At 32.9% G+C, this 16,615-nt stretch overlaps 4 protein-coding genes across 11 annotated transcripts in view; 1 reads left to right on the top strand and 3 right to left on the bottom strand.

Moving 5' to 3' along the window:
* Nucleotides 1-186: 186 nt before the first annotated feature.
* LOC114873044 (nuclear inhibitor of protein phosphatase 1) lies at nucleotides 187-2,815 on the bottom strand. Of its 3 annotated transcripts, XM_029180894.2 has the most exons (7): nucleotides 2,726-2,815; nucleotides 2,550-2,639; nucleotides 1,796-1,856; nucleotides 1,562-1,715; nucleotides 1,268-1,488; nucleotides 981-1,184; nucleotides 187-901 (listed from the first exon to the last, which is right to left on the bottom strand). In XM_029180894.2, exons 2-7 carry the CDS (start codon nucleotides 2,576-2,578, stop codon nucleotides 539-541), a joined length of 1,032 nt encoding a protein of 343 aa, XP_029036727.1. In that variant the 5' UTR covers nucleotides 2,579-2,639; nucleotides 2,726-2,815; the 3' UTR covers nucleotides 187-538. The 3 variants fall into 3 exon arrangements, with proteins under 3 accessions (XP_029036727.1, XP_029036726.1, XP_029036728.1); XM_029180893.2 differs by lacking the exon at nucleotides 2,726-2,815 and having other exon boundaries at nucleotides 1,964-2,604; XM_029180895.2 differs by lacking the exon at nucleotides 2,726-2,815 and having other exon boundaries at nucleotides 2,022-2,597.
* Nucleotides 2,739-12,141, top strand: LOC114873027 (dynactin subunit 1). Of its 4 annotated transcripts, XM_029180863.2 has the most exons (13): nucleotides 2,739-2,831; nucleotides 2,927-3,193; nucleotides 3,275-3,432; nucleotides 3,544-3,576; nucleotides 3,737-3,796; nucleotides 4,187-4,331; nucleotides 4,699-4,761; nucleotides 5,646-5,783; nucleotides 5,839-5,976; nucleotides 6,061-6,300; nucleotides 6,371-8,794; nucleotides 8,867-9,007; nucleotides 9,091-12,141. In XM_029180863.2, the coding sequence occupies exons 2-13, from the start codon at nucleotides 3,026-3,028 to the stop codon at nucleotides 9,304-9,306; spliced, it is 3,924 nt and encodes a 1,307-aa protein (XP_029036696.2). In that variant the 5' UTR covers nucleotides 2,739-2,831; nucleotides 2,927-3,025; the 3' UTR covers nucleotides 9,307-12,141. The 4 variants fall into 4 exon arrangements, with proteins under 4 accessions (XP_029036696.2, XP_029036698.2, XP_029036697.2 ...); XM_029180865.2 differs by lacking the exons at nucleotides 2,739-2,831; nucleotides 4,699-4,761 and having other exon boundaries at nucleotides 2,845-3,193; XM_029180864.2 differs by lacking the exons at nucleotides 2,739-2,831; nucleotides 3,737-3,796 and having other exon boundaries at nucleotides 2,845-3,193.
* LOC114873042 (casein kinase I-like) lies at nucleotides 11,845-16,090 on the bottom strand. 3 transcript variants are annotated; one of them, XR_003788851.2, is made up of 8 exons: nucleotides 15,913-16,090; nucleotides 15,675-15,794; nucleotides 14,111-14,220; nucleotides 13,776-14,001; nucleotides 13,388-13,681; nucleotides 13,006-13,294; nucleotides 12,851-12,922; nucleotides 11,845-11,974 (listed from the first exon to the last, which is right to left on the bottom strand). XR_003788851.2 is itself a non-coding variant. In XM_046287137.1 (7 exons), exons 1-7 carry the CDS (start codon nucleotides 15,931-15,933, stop codon nucleotides 12,912-12,914), a joined length of 1,071 nt encoding a protein of 356 aa, XP_046143093.1. In that variant the 5' UTR covers nucleotides 15,934-16,090; the 3' UTR covers nucleotides 12,274-12,911. The 3 variants fall into 3 exon arrangements, 2 of the variants coding, with proteins under 2 accessions (XP_046143093.1, XP_029036723.2); XM_046287137.1 differs by lacking the exon at nucleotides 11,845-11,974 and having other exon boundaries at nucleotides 12,274-12,922; XM_029180890.2 differs by lacking the exon at nucleotides 11,845-11,974 and having other exon boundaries at nucleotides 12,274-12,922; nucleotides 13,779-14,001; nucleotides 15,913-16,089.
* LOC114873038 (dopamine receptor 1) overlaps nucleotides 15,805-16,615 on the bottom strand; it is a 34,919-nt gene continuing 34,108 nt past the window's right edge. The window contains exon 9 of the mRNA XM_029180886.2: nucleotides 15,805-16,383. The gene's annotated coding sequence lies outside the window, so the exon portion shown is untranslated. The remainder of the gene's footprint in view (nucleotides 16,384-16,615) is intronic.

A 16,615-nucleotide genomic window follows, 5' to 3' on the forward strand; every position in this document is an offset into this window, starting at 1 on the left:
GTGCAGACGCAACGACTATTTGATGCTTCTGTAAACCGCTTACACAAAAATGTTACGTTTATCATTATACTTAAAATTATATTCTTGACTCTCGTAAAATAAAATAAAATATACGATAAAATGATTTAAGTATTATATCACAAAGAAGCTCTCGTAGTATCACTCCGATTTACAGTTTTCTTAATATTAAAGTAAAATAAATTCTGTTTATTCGTGCTTATTTATCTTACAGTAAATCTCTAATTACAATTTCATTCCTTACGAAAAAAAGTTACGTACGAAATGTTGATTAAATCTAACTTAATATTATAACCGATTCATCAAAGATAGAACGGAAATGAATTTGATAAGATAAATTTACAATCTGAGCTATAACTGTACAATGACGTTAAACATAAATTCGATACGATTACCTAATGATAACTAAAAGTATTTCTTGCAATCTTGCACGGCTAATTTATGCATGAATTCTTACGTAACTTAATTATTAAAATTCGAATAGTAAAACTATTTGACAAAAATATGTTTCCTAATGTTATTATACCAAAAGCGTTGGTATGGGCTTTTTTCCAGGCCAAGCTTCTTTGGCATATTTTTTCTTTTTCGGTTCCATAGTTCGTGTTTCCGTAGGTCCTGGTATTTCTGGTACGTGTGGTACTTCCACTGGTATTTGATTAGGTGTCATCTCCACCTCAGGTGCTGGATTTGGTAACGCGATACCAAGTCGAGAGGATAACGAAGACAAAGCACTGGAAAATGGATTAAGAGATAACGACGATGGTGTAAACTGTTCTGGTGGTAAATCTTGATATAGTTGGGGTGCAGTTGCTGTAGGTTGAACGTGTTTCAGAGGATTGTGATCTTCTGTTAAAGATATTAAGCCTCCTTCCATACGCATTCTCTAAAATATGAATCGTTAAATGGATTAAAAAGTAAATGATAATAGTTTCACAAACTATATTAACAGCAATGATTCCTACTTTGCTGGGTACTACAGTCGTTTGTACAAGATTACGAAATCTGCCGACCGATGGATCGACATCTTCCGGGTTAATTACTTCTTCGTCATCGTTGAAAGTAATCCCCTTTTTCTTTCGTTTTCTCGTTGGTTTATGAATTTCATCGTCCGTTATACCTAGCATAGATATGCGCCTATTATGTGCAGTATTAAACTCTGTTAAGTTCTGTAAATTACACATAACTATTATTATTTACTTATTATGAATTAGGAAGAAAATTATATAAAATTCAATTATTAAATATGTACATCAAGTTCTGTTTCTGTTTCAGGTAAGCCCAATAAACCACCAGCATCTATATCTTCTGACAATTTTTCTAATTCCTCAATAATGGGTCTTGTACCAGTTTGAGGTCTTTCTCTGATAATGTAATATCGAGTAGAAGCTCCAAAATGAAATGTACTATCAATAGGTAACTGTGTAGGTTTATGTGGTTCCAAGCGTAGATTACCAATAAAAGTTCCATGTGCTGAAAAATTGATAATGTTTATCATTTGTTTTAGTTATTTATTGTTGTTTACAAGTAATTACATGATACTTACTGCTACCCAAATCAACAAGAAATGCTCGATTTAGGTGCTTGTGGTATACAAGAGCAGCATGAACACGAGAGCAAGATGCATGGTCTATACAAAAGTCATTTAATTGTTGATTACGACCAAATAAATAACATTTCTTTTCATCAACCATTAATTTCTAAAAAAATAGTGTTTCTTATATGCCTATTCAATAAATATGATGATTCAATTACTAAATGTATTAAAAGGTTGTTGTACCTGGATTAATTTATCATTTTTCAATACATCTAAATGTAATCCAACTGGTGGCTTTCCAGCCCTGAAAAAAACATAACCTATACAATCTGTGCTTGATACTTTCAATGTTTACAAACATTATTTTTAATCAGATGCTTATCATATTCAACAAAGGTTTTATAAATTTACCAATTAGGTACTTCATAATGATTAGCCATCGTCACTTTGTAACAATTTATTTCCTTACTCAACTAAGTGGATGAAAAATATATCCCATGTCAGCAGTACCAAAATATCATGTTAACTCAATATTGAAAATCTTTTATAGCAATTCTTTATACAAGTTATTATTTCCATTTTATCCATTGATCAATATTTATCGAATCAACGGTACTAGTAACAGGCATATATCCATGTTTTCACGCAAAGTTGTTTTGAGTTGTTTTGCAAAAAATTAAAAATGAAGTATTATTTTGATGACATATACATTGTATATCTAATATTAATTATATTTTAAAAGCGGTGATTATAAATTCTAAACAACGTAATTGAATTGTACATAGAAATTGTATATATGCTTCCTTAAATACTAATAGGTGAGTTTAATCAGCTTCGAGGCTCTCTTATTGGATAGAACAAACAATAAGATCAATTTTCTAGCGATTGTATGTATGTTTTCTACAATCAGCTAAAGCACTAAGAAACCTTAGCTTATATTTAACTGTCACACTATTTAAATTATCATAAACATCTTCAAAAATCAGCGAATCCTCACAGTAACCTAGCCGACACAGTGCATCGCATATAGAGCAGCTATAGTGTGTTCATCTTTTGGACTTTCTCTTTTGACGCCCAATTGTTAAGACTGAAAATATGGAATTATGTAATGATAGTCACTAAAAAATCAATAAAGTACTAGTCTTTTAGGAGAATACATTAATTTTTGTATACCTGGGAGAGAAATAAAAACTTAGAAATTATTATACTTTTTGAAATATAGAATAAGAGCACCATTAGTATAGTGACCAATCGAACTTACTGTATATATGTAGACAAGGTATGAATTTCTATGCATATATATACCTCATTTGTGACAGTACTGTAAATGTATGCTATTATTGTAATTTAATTCTTATTGAATTGGGTTCTTAGGTTCCTTGCGCCCAAAGATTGTCTCTAAATTTGTTTATGAGACACGAACTGATGGATGTGCTTGTAAAAAATTACGTGCAGTAATTTATTACGGCCGAAATGTCGTACAAAATTGGGCAACGTGTCGAAGTTCCTGGCAAGGACTGTCAAGGAGTAATTGCTTATATTGGTCATCCTAGTTTTGCATCAGGAAAATGGATTGGAGTAATACTTGATGAACCAAAAGGAAAAAACAATGGCACTATTAAAGGTCAATCTTATTTCAAGGTGGGCTGTGTACTTGTACTTGTATAGTAATGCATATGCATATTGTCAAACAGAGATTTAATGTCATCTTTTACAATACAGTGTGCTGAAAATCATGGGATGTTTGTACGACAATCCCAGCTTATTTTATTGGATGAAGCAGGTAATAGAACAGAACCTGCTAGTCCATCATCAGCAGGTAGTAGTGCTACAACACCGGATGAAACCAGTGCAGCACGTGCTAGAAGCCGGTTGAATAGGTATATTTTATATTTCTACCATGTTGAATGATTTCATTACATTATTATTGTTTGTTCTACCTATTAACATGATTTGTGTGATTAATTATATTGTCATAAATTCCATGCTAGCATCAGTACACGTCGAAGGAATGAACCTACTGCGTAAGTTTCTGTTCTAATTCATTAATCAAAGCTTTTAATTTTCAAATCAAAATGCTCATCCGTATTGTAAAACTTTTCATATAAGCACTAATAAAATAATTGGTATTATGGGGAAAGTATAATTAATAGATTCTTAAAATTCATATGCTGGTCATAAAAGAGTACGGAGAAAAACATCTCCTGCCCATGTTACCCGGCAGCAATCTGACAAGCTATCTGGGTAAGAATCTGTGCAAGTTGATTGTTGAGAGATGTCTCTGAGTATTTTTCCTAAATGCTTTTGTGTAATTTTATATAGCAAAGTAAGCTTGTAATTGTATTGCAATTTTGATAACACGTAAAATGTTGCAAATATATAAATAATATAAAGGAATATACAAATGAATATAATAATAAAGAGCTTGAGTTATACACGTTATAATGCCAGAGTATGATTTTTACACTTTTATATTGTAACTTATTAATGCACCTGTGGCTTTTGAAAACATGTATATTTTATGTGCAAAAACATGTAAGTTTAATGGAATCAATATGATGTATATTCTTAGCTGTGATTTTATCATTACCGAAATTATTCTTACAAAAATGTTATTAAAATTATTCTTTACAGTTCACGATTATCCTTGGCTGGTAGTAGAACGCTTTTAAGCGCGCCAAGTACCGAAAGTTTATCGGGATCGCAACATGAACGTAAAGATACAGGAGAATCACTCATACCAGCCCCAACTTCAACTAAACGAGCTTCATTTATCGAGGTATTGCCCTTTTGTTTTAAATATGATTATATTATTTTCACATTATCAATTGCAATAAGTTGTTTTATTCATTATTTATATATGTGAACACAATAAATGGATTATTCTGAGGATTCAACAAGGCATGAATGTATGATATGTAAACTACATGTAACAGACAGTTATTGATTTTATATTAAAGTCTTTGGACTACTTAAAGTAATTTATATGATTGTTCCTACGACTCGATAATAGAACGAAAAATAATGAGAGATTCTTGCAAATGTTTGACAGAACAATGAGATAATAAGTTCTTAAATATGAGTACATGCTAGACGGTTCCGTTGGCACAGAATGATTCATATGGGAATGCACGTACGTGTTTCAGAAGTCCCCTAGCACGAGCTCGCCTCCCGGCAAAAAGCCAAAGGCCCAAGATGATCACAATAATGTAATTAATACTCATTAATTGTAATATCTCAATTTTTCTCATCTGACCTTAAACTTTCTCATAATAGTTGTTTGTTGATCATAAGCATTGTAACACATGACTTCATAATAACTAGCATCATTGCACTTTGATGGGTTTACCTCTTCTTAATGGATTATGGAATTAATTTATCCTCTATCATGTTCACTGTTGTGTTAAACATCTGCTTTGTTAATTCAGTTCTGTGATGCTTTAGGATAGTCTAAAACTTATAAGAGGAAAATATGTTAAAATGTAGTTATTTCTTTAACAATTAGATACCGAGTTCCTCTTAAGGTTTTCTTACCGAGGTGATAATAACAGTTTTTTCCTTTCATGAAAAAACTCCTAACAGCATTATGGTACAAAGGTATATTACTACTCGAACCTTCTCCTTTTGTTTCTTAGTTTTTTTTACTAAAAAATAGATATCCCTGACATAAATGCAATTATAAATATAACACTTATAAATCAATAGGATACGATAGATGACTTAGCTGACACTGTCTACTATAAAATCATATAACACAATTCAGATCATTGATTGAATTCCCTACACTTATTAGAACTAATAGAATAATTGGTGTAGCTTGTTGATGTCTTTTTATCACAATTAATCTCATTAATCACTTTAAAATAGAACTAATTCTACTAAATGTACATAAAACAACATTCCTCTGAAATATGTTTCGTATAGGAAATTTGGGGTGTTTTTTTCATTACCGCAGGTGCGAAATTATATTCTTCTTTAAGGATCTAAGACAATTTCTAAGCAAAAAAAATATACACATCCAGAGTGCGATAATAAAAGAAACACCCGATTTCTATCGCAATGTGGTGTCATTTATTGTTTGTTTGCAATTTAGACAGGTTTTGTAGAAACTCTGAAACCCCAGTTTGTACCTGGCCAAGTAATGGCAGGATCTGCAGCAGCTGCAAATCTGGTAGAAGAAAAACTGTCGCATTTGCAACTTCAACAAGAAAATGAGAATTTGAAATCTCAGGTAAATCATAGAAAGGATTTTCTTTTTTCTGCAAGTTACATATATGATTCTACAGGTTCGCGACCTTACCGAGAAAGTAGAAACTTTAAGAGTGAAGAGAATGCAAGACAAAGAAAGGATGAAAGACTTTGAGAAAACAAAACTTCAACTTGAACAGCTTCTTGAATTTAAAACGAAAGTTATGGAGAACCAAGTAATGAAAATTTAATTTTAAAGAACTTTTCTAATACGCGAAGTGATATATTGTTTATTAATTTTCATATTCTATCGATGTAAGGCTAGTCTTCAAAGGGAACTTCAACGAGCACGTCAAGAAACAAGAGATGCACACGTAGCTCGAGAACAATTCCAAGAAGAAATGGCAGATCTCGCGGAAACTGTAGAAATGGCAACATTAGACAAAGAAATGGCCGAAGAAAAGGCTGAAACGTTGCAGATCGAGCTGGAACAATTGAGGGAAAAGTTAGAAGAACAGACGTTGGATTTAGAAATATTGCGCACGGAAATATCGGAAAGGGTAATGAATTTCACTTTCTATTATGGTATATTTATTAACATAGGAACGATTGCATAGATAATTATTACAGGCCTCGGGAGGTGGTTCTGCTACTGGTGTTTCGAGCTATGAAATAAAACAATTAGAACAGCAAAACAATCGATTACGAGAAACTCTCGTCAGAATGCGAGATCTTTCGGCGCATGAAAAGCACGAATTTCAGAAACTTCAAAAGGATTTGGATCAGAAAAAATCAGAGATATTAGAATTAGGTCGTACGAAGGAAAAATTATCTGCGAGAGTAGAAGAAATGGAACATCAAATTGCAGACCTACAAGAACAAGTTGATGCTGCATTAGGTGCTGAAGAAATGGTCGAAGTGCTTGGCGAAAAGAAGATGGCATTAGAAGAAAAAGTTGCGGAGTTGGAGGAAGCCGTATCAGATTTGGAAGCTCTACAAGACATGTCCGATCAACTTGCCGAATCATCGAAAGAATTAGAGCTAGAATTGCGGGAAGAATTAGACCTGGCTCTTGGAGCAGCGCGTGACGCTTATCGTCATCGAGACGCAGCTTTAGAAACGTTAGCGGATCGAGAACTGACGATTACAAAATTCCGGGAGCTTACTCATCAACTGCAAGAGCAATGCTTGCAATTACAGCAACGCGTACAATCAACAGAAACCTCTAAATTAGGAGGAGGAGGAGGCGCAGAGCAACAATTGGCAGAAATTTTAGACTTCCAGAAAACTTTCGCCGAAACACGTGCACAAACGAAAGCTGTTGATCTTGAATTACGTCGTTTAGAAGCCGAAGAGGCCCGGAATCATGTCAAGTATTTGTTATCATTTATGCCTCCTGCGTTCTTGGGACGCGGCGGAGACCACGATGCTATACTGACTCTTCTACTTATACCAAGAATGATACAAAAGACGGAAATACTTATATCGCAAGTGCGAGATAAATATAGGTCTATAGATAAAATTGATAGAACAGCTGTCGTGAAGGGTCATGCAGTAGCACAGTACACCTTCAGAGCTCGTTTGTGCTCGTACATGTACGCGTTACAAACGTTCCTAGGTTGCTTCGATTCTGCTCTAAATGTTTGTACTACTGAAATGTTACTTAAAGCTGGAGCAGCTTATCCAGAAATGGCTGCTCAAGAAAAGGCATTGGATGCTTTGATAGATTTAGCTAAAAGGGATCAGTTGGATGAAAATCTACCAATGGATGCTATTGAGAAGTGTTGCGGATACTTCTGTACTATGTTCTCTGTCCTATTTGGAGAAACTATCAGTCAAGCCCGGTTAGTGGTAAACGGCACTAGAATGTTGGACAGTTCTTGCGATGCTGTCACAACTGATGCTGCTGCAATTAAAATCTTAATTCAAGGAGACGGCGGTGATTTAGGTCTGCTTTGTCAACATGCAGAAACTACGTGCGAAGTGATTCAACAGCACTTAAGATCGGCTAGGAGAAGGGTATTGACGGATCATAGCTCTGCGTTCCATGCCGCGGAATCGAATTTAGGATTGGATAATGACTGCACCGAACAAATGTTTACGTGTTACCAACATGCCGTTAAAATGATGAAGACACTGCAGTCATTGTTGAAGAGTGCGGTACAAGCAATTATCACGAACGGGGACTTGGAGACAGGGCTCAGCACAGAAAAATTAAAAGAAATGGCTTCGATATCGTGTGAGAAAGTTTACGATACCGAGGATGTCGGGCCCGTGGCTACGATTAAAGGAAGTCTTACAATTATCCAACAATTAGCAGCCAATTTGGCACAAAAGATGGCCGAATACGAAAACGAGCTAGCTATAAGCGGTCAATTATCGCTACAGTTAGAACAGAATGCAGAAAATGAAACCATACAACCTGTTAAAATAAGGGCTCAAGCAGCGAAGAAAGAAGCGGAAGAAACTAAGATACTCAGTAGAAAATTAGAAGCTAGAGATAGCGATATACGGGAAGCAAGGATAGCTCTTAGAGAAAAGCAAGAGGAATTATGCGAGATGATTTTAAGGAAAGATGTTGTAGAGAAAAAGCTTGCAACACAACAACACGAACATGAATTAAATGTGGAGAAGTTGAAGAGAAAACTGGAAGAAGCTCAGAATCAATTAAAACGAAAGGAAAAAGAATTCGAAGAGACGATGGATCATCTTCAAACCGATATCGATAGTTTGGAAACTGAGAGAGGTCAATTAAAGGAGAAATTAAAATCTATTGGAAAGAAAACGCTGATGTCTCTGCCTGTAGGAGACAACGTAACAGGAAGTGTAACAGCAGGATCAGGAATTCAATCATTGGATAATAAATTCTTAATGCAAGAAATAAACTCTCTCAGGGAAGCATTACTCAGTGAAACTCAACAGAAGAAGAAATTAATGTCTGATACATTGCGTGAAAAGTTAGAAAGTTTAGATCCGATTGCACCTCCAGCAAAATCAGGATCAACTAATGCGAAGATATTAGAATTGAAGAAGAAAACTAACGATCTTACTAAGGTAAATCGTAAAATTTCGAAAGTTATTATATCACGTTTATAAACATTTCACCGAGATATTTTTATTTTTCAGGACATCAAGCAAGCTATGACATTCCCTACTGTTCCTGATCTAAGGCGTAAGAAAATATTAGAAAAAACAATGCCGTTACATCATCTGTTGCAACGTCAAATAATTATGAGAGAATTAAAAGACCGAGCTGATCAGTTGGTTGTAAGTAATTGATTCCTGAAAAAAAAAAAAGCACATATAGGTTTATCTGTCATTGAAAATTAACAATATTTTAATCCTTGCAGGATGAAGTTCGCGAGGAGATTGTAAAGAGAACGGCAGGAGGAAAGGCTGAAGCGAATTTTGCAGTATTTCCAAACCGTGAAATGGCAGCAGCGATGCAAGAAAATCAATTATTTGCTGCGGAAGTGGTGATTCCCCATAAGGGTTCAGAACAAGTTTTGACTGTTAACGTAGGTACTCAGGAACTTAGAAAAATTCATACTTTACTATGCTATTAAGTTTGCTAGTTGTTGTCTAGTAGCACTTATCTGATGTGGCAGAATATGCTACCATACAACTGCTAACAATTACAATGTGGTTGTAAGATATTAATTCGTAGTTTGCTTTATATCGAATTCATACATGAGATGTGATAGCCGATGATGTTCTGTTGCAACTTATGTACAATTAATCTATTTTATATATGAAAAGAGAACAATTAAGTTTTTATATCCTACGAAAGGAGCAGATTAAATCTAGTGATAATATATCTTTTTTGAGTGTGCGATTTTATTTATTTGATCGGCTATAGCACGATGACCGGTGCATCGTAGCTGGTAGTCTGTATCATTTTGTTCTTTTATAAACTCAAATATATCATTACTATTAACAATTTGAACAATCAAGTTCTGCGCCTCTATGACTTCTGTATAATATCTTTTATGAATTATCAAATATATGACTTAAAAATATTTACATAAATATCCTTTACATTATCCCATGTGTCAAGAATATCGCAACACAGTTACTGGGAGCAAGTATATCGTCCATTTTGAACAATATGTTACTACCATTCTGGATAACTATAATAATTGTGTATTGCCATAAAAATTGACACTTAATGAAATGGAAACTATAATACAATGTTTCAATTTTTATTTATAGCAATAAAAGAAGCAGTAAACCGTTGATATATCCTTCATTATTTATGAAGTAACGTATGCCTTAATTACTGTCATAATTTTATTATACATACACACACATAAAATGTTATCTGTATACAGTGTGATCTCGCATCAGTCAACATGATACTTATACTATCTGTCTTTTAAACAGAACAAAAAAAGTGATTATTTCAAGCAAAAAATCATTGATCTCTAACAAAAACTTAATTATCACAATACAAAACTATGTTCATTTTCTTTTATAAAAGATTAAGGTCAGCTTGTATTTTTTGAACAGTATTATATATTTTTATTTTCATATTATAACAGTACATGGAAAGATGAATTTAATGATATAACAACATAATGCGTATCATTACAGTTATTCGATTTCAAATTAGTTCAACACACGATGATCCACGAATCGGTATTGTTGATACGTGAAAAAGTAGTGAAATGTTAACGTAAATAGATGTGAATGTATGAAGAAACATATAAGGTGAAGTATGTTTATTTGACATCATTTGTATTAACTATAATTACGAAATCTATTATAAAACTACTTTAGTAATAATATTTACATTATCGAAAGATTTCAAAATTTCTCGAACTTATGGAACATTATATCAGCTTTTATGCAAATAATTATTTATGATTTTATACTTTGTTGCTTTTGTTTACTAGTTGTCTCGTTCGGAGATCAATGGATAGGTACTATATGATCCATACAACTGACTAGCTCGTACAATAAATTTTAATCTTTTAGACTTTTATTTCTGAAGATATTTACAGTCTGTAGTTTGTGACATACCAATTAATTGTATCTTTTCAGGAACGCATAATACGAGCGTGCAGAAGCATACAGAGCGATATAATTATTTGACGTTTTTAAAATTCATCTTTTATGTACCACAGGAAGAAAAATGTAAGCTGATACTAATTATTATAAAAGAAAGTGCTCGAAATTCATTTGAAATAATTAATTTCTTGTCAAGATCCAATGAACATCTGTTCGAAACATCTCTTTGCTAAACTAACAAAATTATCACCAATATCATAGCGACTGATACGAGGATCACTCTGTATATACACATATACATATCAGATAGCAGTAAGTGCATATATCATTAATTATTCATTAACTTACTCGTTCATTCATTCTCACTGCATGGTAATACACACTTTTACTCATTAATTTTGTTTTTAGTTTCCCTCATTTGTAATAATAATAACAATAATAATAATAAAAATAATAATAATTAACCATACCATTCATTCAAGGAGATTTACCGGTTGCATCTCTCTTTTTTTTTTTTGTTCTTCATCAAACAAATTGTCCTTTGAAAATATAATAGTACATATATAAGATCCAGTCGTATTATCCTTGTATTATGGATCACATTAAGGCTGACCGGATATTTTCTTTAGAATGTTTCCACAATAAGAACATGATATAATTAATAACGATCAATTATACATTATTTTGGAAGTAGTGCTTGGAACATGGACGTGAATATTGGCGCTACTAGTATGGTCAGTGTGAAATGAAAATTTTCAATGACAGAAACGAGCCTTTGAAAACTCCTTTCTAATTGCTGCATGTAACGTGACTTCGCGTATATAACACGACTCATTATACACAATCAACAATCGACTGATCGATCGATTAAGAATTTCTAAGTCACGTATTGTAAACTTAATATCAAAGCAATAGCACGAGGAATACCGCTGCACAGTCTCTGCCATTAAAACTACACGGAAGAAATCCTTTGGCTAAATTTGGTTACAGAATTATTTTTCATGCGCTTCGTGTATTATTCTTTTCTTCTTCTCTTAATTATCTTATTCACATGAGAACTAAGTCTGTAATCCATCTTCAATATAAAAAGTCTGTTTAATGTTGATCTTGTTTATTGTAATCGACTAAACATACTCACAGAAAGAAAGAGAGTTAGCAACGAAGCTCATCAGGACAAATGGATATTCTCAGTAATTTGCTCGTTTCTCGACTGATACGGTGTACCTAAAAATTAAACTGCTGCCTTAATGATAATATTACTTGTCAGTATTTGCATCGTCGATACTGCCACTTATTCGTATGTACGCATGTATGTGTCTATGTGTACGTTATGTATATATATATATATATATATATTTATATAAAAAAAAAAAAAAAAAAAATATTTTTATCAGAGTCAATACTATCAAAGAAGAACCTTTGATACTATTAACGCAGGAGCTTATGCAAGAAAAATAACATTTCTCTCAAGTTGCACACACGTTATATTTATACTATATTGTATACTGAGAATAAAACAAAAATTGGGAAGCAACAAACTGTATTTATATCTCAGTACACTTATATTTTCTTCATGCTCTCACATAATCATTCGCTCATTCTCACACGTTTGTTTCTATTTGTAGAATAGATATAAAATTTTGTATGTTGTATTTAATAATCTACCCCGAATATTTAAGAATAGTCAAAATGTTCTCTCTTTCTTTCTATGAAAGATATATGTCGGTTTTTTTTTTCTCGATTAAATCACACATTACACCGTTACGTGCATTCTCTTACAAACGTCTTCGGGGCATCAAAACCTTTATTTCAATTAGTATCAACGGTGAATTAAATAGGTAATAACAAAATAAGAACAAGCCACCTTCGGCTGATCTCACTTGGATTTTAAGCCCAAAGAGGTGGATCAACCAAAACTCTAAGCACTAAGAATACACCGAAATTCTCACTGGTCAGTGAATTCATAAACGTGTATTCGTGTGGCCTTTATGTCCTTTATCGTGTACGATACGTTTGTAATCGTATAATTCCTCCTTTCTGTGAACTTAGAGGATTGATTGATTTAACTCTTTGACATGGCATTCATACAAAGTTGAGTACCTGATCTTGGACACTTTTGCAACTGCAAATAGGATTGATGCAACGACGAATGGTTGTAGTTTTAACGTGCTCCTAAAACAAAGAACACGTTATAGGTTAGAGAGATAAAAAGCGATACACGTATATAATGCGCTTTAACATATATGATATAATACCTGATTGAGCGTTGGCCTGAGCTGGCGGTTGACCTTGGGCCTGTCCTTGTCCCTGAGCACCTTGAGTGGCTTGACTCGGACCGGCTGCAGTTGCTCCAGCATTAACACTACTACCCCCTACTACTACTTTTTGTTTTAACATTGTCCAATCAAATGTGTAATCATACTGATGATTTAATGTACGAAAAAGTATACGGAAAAGTTGACGAAGATACATGTAATCTGGACTCTCTTCGAAACGTAAACCTCTCGTATAATTTAAATACATCGCGAATTCAGCAGGAAATCCCTAAAAGATGTAAAGAGATGTAACCAAGTTCCAGTATTATATATCTTATTATATCTAATGACAAATGTTATTATTTACGAACAGAAAACACACCTTACATAAAACTTCTACGGGTGTGGACATCTTTTTCTCACTTATTTTTTCATATTTCTGCTTTTTGGTAGCAGCTTTAAGTCCTTGCCAAGGCAAAGATCCTCGATTGAAATACATAAGCACGTAACCAAATGACTCCATATCATCGCGACGACTCTGTTCTATTCCAAGGTGAGCATTAATCGAAGCATACCTTGCTGTGCCTGTTAAATTTTTATCTTCTCGGTACATTATGTGTAGTCTTGTACGACTATCTCTATATTTTTTTGCTAATCCAAAATCAATAATAAACAGCTGAAATTTTATAAATCATCAACATCATTTTATAATGATAATGCATACGTAAAGTAGAGAAATAAGTATAATTTCAAACTGCAAAAGTACATAATACCTTATTACAATGACGACCGATACCCATTAGGAAATTATCTGGTTTGATATCTCTATGAATAAAATGTTTGCAATGAACATATTCGATCCTGCCAATCATTTGGTCTGCCAACATTAAGACGGTTTTAATTGTAAACCTTCTCGAGCAGAAAGTGAAAAGATCTTCAAGAGATGGACCAAGAAGGTCCATAACAAGTACATTATAGTCTCTTTCTTGTCCATACCTATATTGAATAAAAAAACAGCATTTATTTGTGAAATTTATGTTTCTTATTTAAATTGCATTAAGCATAAGTTCTGTGAACTAAAAGAAATATCAAAAGTAATAATTACCAACGTATGTGAGGTATTCCTATACCACCATGTAGAATTTTATATAACTTGGATTCATATAATAGTTGTGGATGCCGAGCACGCATAGGCTCCATTTTAACAGCAACTTCCTAAAATATCATGATATATATGCTTTAATTTATTAAAATTTTCTAAGTATTTACATGCTGTACATTATTTTATCTACAGAAAACATTTGCATGTAATGTAAAATATTGGATAAATTTAGTTCTATTTACTTATAGACTGTATAAACTTAATTTTTATCTAATTTAAAAATACTATGACATATTACAAAAGCAGATGTACAGGTATTATTTACATTTATTATTTCTTAAGCACACAAATATGTATTACTGTACATAAAATATATAAAACTTTATCCAGAATGTACATTATGAAGCTTTAGGTGTTGTACAGAAATTTGCATATACATAACTTACCTATGTATGCACTTTATTTTGTATAAAAGTAATGATATATATATATATACATGGATTTATAAAGTATAGATATAAGTGAAGTTTAATGTTGTTCTTTATTAAGTATTATAAAAATATTAAATGCTATTGTATATACTAAAGATGATATGCGTTTAATATATTTTAAAATATATCATAGAACTCTGGATCATTGATCGCTGGCCTTAATGGACTGTGGATCATGGGCTTCAGCTTGTCCTATATGTATATAGGTGCAAATGCGTATATGTATGCATACATAAAGTGGTATATCAAATATTATCCTTTTATGATACATTAATGTTGGAAATAATAATTATTATTTTAATAATTCAATTCATGCTGCTTTATTCTATAAAGTAAATGTTGGATATGGAAAGGAATCATGATACAATAATATGAATTATAAAAGAAAGTAAAATAAAAATAACATGTGAAATAAAAAACTAAGTATTTTACAAACTCACGTATCAATAAATAAACTACTTGTTATGTAAACAATGAGATAATAAAAATAAATTGTATAAATTTAACAAAAATAACATTCAAACATAATTTTGTTTGTAACAAAAAAAAATGTACTTCAATTGTGCAGAAAAGTGTCACACTATATTAAAAACCATTTAAAACCTGTTGAAAATGTTTTATCACGCATATTAAAAATACATATTTGAATTAAAGACAATAGTCTACGAGCGATGATTATCTCATGTAAACAATATGTGCATCAATATTCAATGTTACATATAGAGGTTAATCATTGCAGAAGTTGGATAAACATTCATATTTTGTTGAAATTACACGTACAATTTTTGTAGATAATCAATTGATACAACGATAAAGTAAATGTAATTTTAGTAAAATAAGAAGTTTGTGTCTTGCAAATTTTTCAAGAAAAACAATGTGTATCTCACGTAACCAATAACGATATCATAGAAAACATATTTTGCACGAAGATTAATAACGGTAGCATAAAAAACATTTTCCACGATTCACGTCACACGGATTACTTGTTAAAAAGGTAAGAAAGAATAAAAAGAAGTGAGGAACTCGAGAAGGAAGATGTGCTGGCAGGTCGTCTCACATGAAACGGTACTCCTTACCTCGCCATTAGCGATGTTGATACCGAGGTAAATGTCGCCAAAGGATCCAGAACCAATCTTCCTCATCAGCCTGTATTTGCCACCCACGACAAAATCATTCTTTGCTACTGACATCGCCAACTGCAACGACATATTACTCTTGGCTTCCCTATTTCTGTCCTTCCTCCGCTAGAACCGACGACGGACTCTGCGACTGGCTCACGTCGGAATCAAACCTGATTTAAAGTACTAAGCGTACCCGGTAGGACTCATACGCCATGTACTGGCAAACCCGACGATGTTGAGTCTTTTCGAAGCCGTATCGATGGAGGATTCTCTTCTGTAAAATCTGTTCAGGAAACCGTAGCCAAAAGTCACTCTCTAGTGGCACAACAAAACCCCACTAACACGCCGACATTTTCCCTTTCGCTAGAAGCACGAGAGCAACTGACGTTGCGGAAACGATGCGTCACGGCGAGCGGCGTTCAAATCAGAGTCCTTATCAATGGATCACCGTTGATTAACCGTAATATATTTTTCATCAAATTACGCGTAAATCTTTTATTTGATTAACAAGAAAAATTTCATTACGTTGCAGTGTGGGTTTAGCATTGCTACGAAATTTAATTGTTTGAAGTGACTCGCTTGAATTCGCGGTACTAGATTTTCTTCAGGGCTGTATTAATCTCATTACGGTTCTTCGACTAAACGATGTTTTTGAAAGTGATGTCTGAATAAAGAGATGCGATATTAAAATATTATTTCATTGTTTGATTGTTATTTGAAAGTTAAATACAAGCAAGCATTAAGAGAGTAGCCAATCACTTTTAACGTTACCATCAAATTTTATGTGATGGTTACAAAGTAGGCTAACGAATATAACAATTTGAAATATTATAATTTCTTTTTCCATTTAATAGCAAAAATACTTTCTGTAACATTAACTATTAATGAGTAAAACT

Source organism: Osmia bicornis, chromosome 9 (assembly GCF_907164935.1).
Source record: "Osmia bicornis bicornis chromosome 9, iOsmBic2.1, whole genome shotgun sequence".
NCBI classification, from domain to species: Eukaryota; Metazoa; Arthropoda; class Insecta; order Hymenoptera; family Megachilidae; genus Osmia; species Osmia bicornis.

What these genes read in the sequence shown, in the direction of transcription:
- LOC114873027 (XM_029180863.2), top strand. Translation starts at nt 3,026, where the DNA reads ATGTCGTACAAAATTGGGCAACGTGTCGAAGTTCCTGGCAAGGACTGT. An exon ending in AAGGTCAATCTTATTTCAAG is followed by an intron (nt 3,194 to 3,274) that starts GTGGGCTGTGTA and finishes TTTACAATACAG; the next exon opens with TGTGCTGAAAATCATGGGAT. An exon ending in GCTAGAAGCCGGTTGAATAG is followed by an intron (nt 3,433 to 3,543) that starts GTATATTTTATA and finishes ATTCCATGCTAG; the next exon opens with CATCAGTACACGTCGAAGGA.
- LOC114873042 (XM_046287137.1), bottom strand. Translation starts at nt 15,933, where the DNA reads ATGGCGTATGAGTCCTACCGG. An exon ending in TCAACATCGCTAATGGCGAG is followed by an intron (nt 14,221 to 15,674) that starts GTAAGGAGTACC and finishes ATGATATTTTAG; the next exon opens with GAAGTTGCTGTTAAAATGGA. An exon ending in CCGTAGAAGTTTTATGTAAG is followed by an intron (nt 13,295 to 13,387) that starts GTGTGTTTTCTG and finishes TACATCTTTTAG; the next exon opens with GGATTTCCTGCTGAATTCGC.
- LOC114873044 (XM_029180894.2), bottom strand. Translation starts at nt 2,578, where the DNA reads ATGCGATGCACTGTGTCGGCTAGGTTACT. An exon ending in TCTTGTTGATTTGGGTAGCA is followed by an intron (nt 1,489 to 1,561) that starts GTAAGTATCATG and finishes TCAATTTTTCAG; the next exon opens with CACATGGAACTTTTATTGGT. An exon ending in AAACAGAAACAGAACTTGAT is followed by an intron (nt 1,185 to 1,267) that starts GTACATATTTAA and finishes TGTAATTTACAG; the next exon opens with AACTTAACAGAGTTTAATAC.